Source organism: Lactuca serriola, chromosome 5 (genome assembly GCF_051521515.1).
Source record: "Lactuca serriola cultivar US96UC23 chromosome 5, Lser_US96UC23_V15, whole genome shotgun sequence".
Classification (NCBI taxonomy): Eukaryota; Viridiplantae; Streptophyta; class Magnoliopsida; order Asterales; family Asteraceae; genus Lactuca; species Lactuca serriola.
Window position 1 is genome coordinate 286,300,580 of NC_136412.1, and position 5,026 is coordinate 286,305,605.

Consider the following 5,026-nt stretch of genomic DNA (forward strand, 5'->3'; position numbering starts at 1 on the left):
AGTATACTCGAAAGCACAAGCATGACTTAGAGATACATGGTGCCACTCTTTCAGTTCCGAGGCATCCATGTATTGATCAAACTGTTCATATTTCCTCTATTCCATCAGATTAATCTATTCGAACTGATCTTGGTAAACATGTGCAATCTCATAATACCTCTCATGGCCGCGGTAGGGCACTTGCTAATGGGCTATACAAACACGTGCCTTAACGTGCCTGAACACATAAAACTATATATAGTAAGTGGTCATGGCCACGGTAGGTCACTTGCTAATGGGCTATACAAACACGTGCCTTAACGTGCCCTATATAGTAAGTGGACATATTTCACTGGACTTGGCTTTTTCATTTGTGTATGAGATTGAAAATATATATAACCATTAATTTTATTCTTATATTTGTGAAATCCCTTTAATTTTATTCTTTGTGAAACCTACAGTTACCATAAATTACAAAAAAGATAGTCAAGAAAAGTAATTTTACAAATACCATTTTGCAAAATTAGTTATTTTATCATAGTCGCCTCCTATTTTGGTCATTTTACAATAAGAAGAAGAGCTGCTCATAAATATAAAACTACCCTGAAAAGTGGTCGAAATCAGGTAAAAAAAACATCGTTCTACAACAAAGCTTTGACTACACTATTCTACAACACATGATCACATGGAAGAGTCAACTAAATTTGCTTTTTGATACAGTTAACCTTAAGCTGAGATCTCATTTGTCAATCCAATCACTGAACAACAACATTATATAAATAGGCACATTAACTGCAGCAACAACTGAAATCACTCTGAAAACCCTCATCAACCTCCGAACCACCACTCTAACATTTGATGATTTGGTTTTAAAAGGTCCCACTTTTCCATCTGTTGACCCAAGTTGACCACTTACATCTTGTGGCATTGTAACATTAATCTCCTGCAATATCTGCTTCTTTCCTACTGCTCGCATCGTAGCATTTCCCCTTTAAAAAAAATTACTTACAATACTCAACGTCTCATAAAAACATGCTTCTGATTACATATCAGTAAACAGGTTTTAGAAAATTACCTTTCTACCCTCTCATTTGAACGTGTAGGCGTGATCTTTGAGGCTTTCTTGATTAAATGCATCGACCCTTCAGCATCCCAAACCATCTCATACTCACAGTTTTCATCTTCATCTTTCTCTTTGCTGCTTTTGAAGATGCCTAACATATCACTCATCAACTCACCAATATGTAGTTGAATGTTCAACCCATTTGTAGGCCATAAGAGAATCACAACAAGAGTAACCACAAATAACACGATATACCTGAGATTTTAAGCAAACTAATTAATTATTAATACATGACAAAATCACAAAAACAAACAAAAGGTTATGGTTACCATATGTAAATGAAGAGCTGTGTGGGAAGAAAACACAGATGAGTTGACATGTAATCCCATTCATTAGAAACTGTAACTTTACTTGCTGTTAGTAGCATGAAAGATGGATACAAGTTTCCTTGTTGCCAGCTAATTGTCCCTAGAGTTTCCTACACAAATTTGTTTAATTCATAACATCATGACATCATACAGACACATACACTTTTATGATTAGGACCATATATGATTTATACATACATACATACCTCTAATACAGGCCCATGTTCAGCTACATGAGTAACACTACACTGATCATGATCATGTCCAGACAAAACAAGTACCTGTAGCCACATGAGAAAACAGCTTAGAATTATAATGACATAATTTTTAATTTTTTGTTAATGGAATGAAGAGAGAAGTGAGAAGTTACAGGTTTGACATAATCCAATAACTTTTTTGATGTTTCTTCTGTAAGATAATTCTGATACACGATTTCATGGTCATCTGTAGCACGAGAAATTCTCTGAAAATTAAAAAGTGAGAGGTTAATAGAAGTAAAATGGATATAAATAGAAATTTGAAAGTACTTATATTACCTGATTTATAATTGGGGAAGAACGTTGAGAACCACAGGAAGTTGAGTCTTGTCGAAAGAGTGGTATATGAGTTAATAAAACCCTCGGAGGTGAATGAGTTTCTATAAAAATGCAAATAATTTAAAATGAAAATTATACATCAGATAAAGTATTGCAATTTACATACATACCCCTTGATACGCTAGTTACAAACTTCCATGCAGCAGAGGTCTGGTTTTGTTGTGGATGACCTGACAAAAATAGAACCATCATTATATGAATTATACAAGAACCCTTTTTTTTAATTTTGTAAACTATTCTTGAAATCATATTATTTTCTCTAAAGTAATCAGGTTGCGATAATAATAATTGAAAACTTATATACCATCAAGTGTTTGGGCATCAACAGCAACAAATTCCACTTTTCCTGCTGTGAAGTTATAGTTTCTTGAGCCAAATACCTTTTCATAGCGATTAATTACCTATTAAGTAAATAAAGCAAGTTATGAATCATGACACATGACCTTTAACAATAATACACAAAAACATATATTCATATAAAAATATATACCTGAGGCATGCGAGAGTGATAAGCTGCATAACCAATATCATGGTTTCCTGAAAGGAAGTATACTTGATTATTGGTAGCTCTTTCAAGATTCTTAAGGTCGAAAATATGTCTAAACCGATTTAAAGAATACTGCCATCTGAAACACCCAACAAAAGATCAGCTTGAAAGCTTTTTCATTATTATAACAATTTATAAAGATATGTGTTCTTTTTGCCTTACTCTTCATCGGAAAGAACAGGGCCACCATCAAAATAATCACCCAAAAACAAAATCATGTCAGGTTTGAAAGGTGCGATGGATCCCAGTATTGCTCGACGCATGTAGATGTCGGTATAGAATTGTACAACTTCCAGTGTCAGTGATTTAGGAGCTAAATGAAGCGATGTTCTATCCATGAGCTGTTAGAGACAATGGTATTGTGTTAAGGGATTTGTTGTGTAAAAATAAGTACGAGATTTAATCGAAATCATGAATACCTGTGGATCTGTCACAACTGCAATTTTTACATAATCACCGGGATTATCCATCTAAACAAAACAATATAAGAAAATGAGCAATTATTATTTTAGGGAAGCTAGTGTTTATGGATTGAAGTACAGGGTGAGTCACATGAATGTATATAGAAACAGCAGACATCAGAATAACAAAGGATCGAAGAAACTTGAGTTAAGGTAAAAGAGTGTAAATTAAGAAAGGGTTGATCGAAGAATAAAAAGATGGAGAAATTACCGGAGGAGAAGGCCATGAGCAGCTCCAGTAAGAGGGTACCCAAAAGGCGAACTTCTCGCCGTAAAGAAGGGTAGCGACCCAGACGATGCAGAAGAACACCGTGAGATTGGAAATCATGTCTTCTCCGATGTGCAGCTGTAGCTGTAAGTTGTTCAGATGTGGTCGGTCTCCTTTGAGTTTGACCCATCTTCTTCTTCAGACACCATTTGTTGTTTTTTTACTCGATTTTACTTGTACTTCTCTTTTTCGATTATTTAGGGAAATTTTACCCTTTGCGTTGCTACTTGCTATTTTCTGTGACTTTTTTATTTTGTGGATCGAGTTTTATTAGTAAATAATTGAAATTGATTATTATAAATTTTCGTATTAAGTTTTTTTAATTTTTTAACAAGGGTTTTTAATATAATATTCATTTATTTTAGTCCCATAAAAATAATAGATTATTGTAGTGTAGCTTATGAAATGTTGATGTATGAGTATAATTAATTATGTTTGTTGACATAATTTACAATATCTAACAAATATTGTTTTATGATAAGGAAAATTAAATATTTCTATATTTAATCCCTTTACTTCATCATCCTACTATTTCAACGATTATGACGTATAAAACATTAATTCTCTTTCTTCATCTCATCAATTGATTTTGACATTTGATATGATCTTGTGAGTAGTAACATTTAGTAGGAGGATATTTAACCTCTCGAATAATTATTATTATAAAATCCACCTCCTATACATAGATTATCTGGCTCTGTCTGTTGTATTATTAAATCCATTGTTCCTTTCCTTTTCCTAGTTGGTCTCGTTTAATACTCGGTAGATCTACGTTTTAATTATTTTGCAAACTTTTTTATGGTAAGGCTATAAGGTATGGAGAGGGGAAAATATGTAGGGAGGGACACGGCCCACCTAACCCATTTAATTATATGGGTTATCGGGTTAGAATCGGATCCGCACGTCACAATCGAGTTCATGCATTATAATCAGGTTCATGGGTCAAAATTGGGTTCACAGGTCATACTCGTTTAATTAAGGAAAATTCCAAAAAAAATTAATTGATTTTACATGCCTCACAAGTTACATGCCTCGTTAGTTTTAGCACTACACAACACCAAAACTCACATCGTTATATATATATATATATATATATATATATATATATATATATATATATATATATATATATATATATATATATATATATATATATATATATATAGTCAAGATCAAATAAAAAGAAAATTTTTTATAGGAAGGTAAAAAAAAAAGTTTACATATTTTTTAGCGAACATACAAAATGAATCATTAGATGATTCAAAGGTAAGATGATTTAAAAGAAAAAATTTCCAAAAATATATCTTCATGATTCATTTTTAAGTAAATTAAGAAAAAATTCACTTTTATAACTATTTTGGTGAATAACAACGAAATCATTGAATAAACGAATCATCGGTGTATTTTTTTGAGATTTTTTTTGGTGAATCATGTTATTTTTGATTCATCTAGTGATTCATTTTTTTTTTGTTCGTCAGAAAAGTATGCAGAAAAAAAACTTCTTACCTTCCTACCAAAAAAAATTTATTACCGGATTTATATCATATATATATATATATATATATATATATATAGAGAGAGAGAGAGAGAGAGAGAGACTTATGTTATTTTGTTTTTACTAAGTATTGTGTGCCAGAATGTACAGATCTGGACCGCCGGATAGAATATAATCAAATGTCATGATCTGAGGGTCTATGATATTACAATAGGGTAACATGTACCATATAATCACACAAATTTCAGC

The 5,026-nt window shown here is 32.1% G+C and overlaps 1 protein-coding gene across 1 annotated transcript; it reads right to left on the bottom strand.

The window, feature by feature from the left end:
• Positions 1-547: 547 nt before the first annotated feature.
• On the bottom strand, positions 548-3,464 carry LOC145054547 (Calcineurin-like metallo-phosphoesterase superfamily protein). Its single transcript, XM_079002774.1, has 12 exons — positions 3,226-3,464; positions 2,973-3,023; positions 2,716-2,894; positions 2,497-2,632; positions 2,311-2,407; positions 2,117-2,176; positions 1,947-2,047; positions 1,781-1,873; positions 1,617-1,691; positions 1,372-1,520; positions 1,055-1,297; positions 548-968 (listed from the first exon to the last, which is right to left on the bottom strand). The coding sequence occupies exons 1-12, from the start codon at positions 3,340-3,342 to the stop codon at positions 719-721; spliced, it is 1,551 nt and encodes a 516-aa protein (XP_078858900.1). The 5' UTR covers positions 3,343-3,464; the 3' UTR covers positions 548-718.
• Between the last annotated feature and the right edge of the window lie 1,562 nt (positions 3,465-5,026).

Bases quoted from the DNA above. Each gene is read 5' to 3' on its own strand.
- LOC145054547 (XM_079002774.1), bottom strand. From the start codon at position 3,342: ATGATTTCCAATCTCACGGTGTTCTTCTGCATCGTCTGGGTCGCTACC. The intron at 2,408-2,496 runs GTATATATTTTT...TTTACTTAATAG, and splicing joins ATCACTCTCGCATGCCTCAG to GTAATTAATCGCTATGAAAA. The intron at 2,048-2,116 runs GTATGTATGTAA...GCATTTTTATAG, and splicing joins TGTAACTAGCGTATCAAGGG to AAACTCATTCACCTCCGAGG.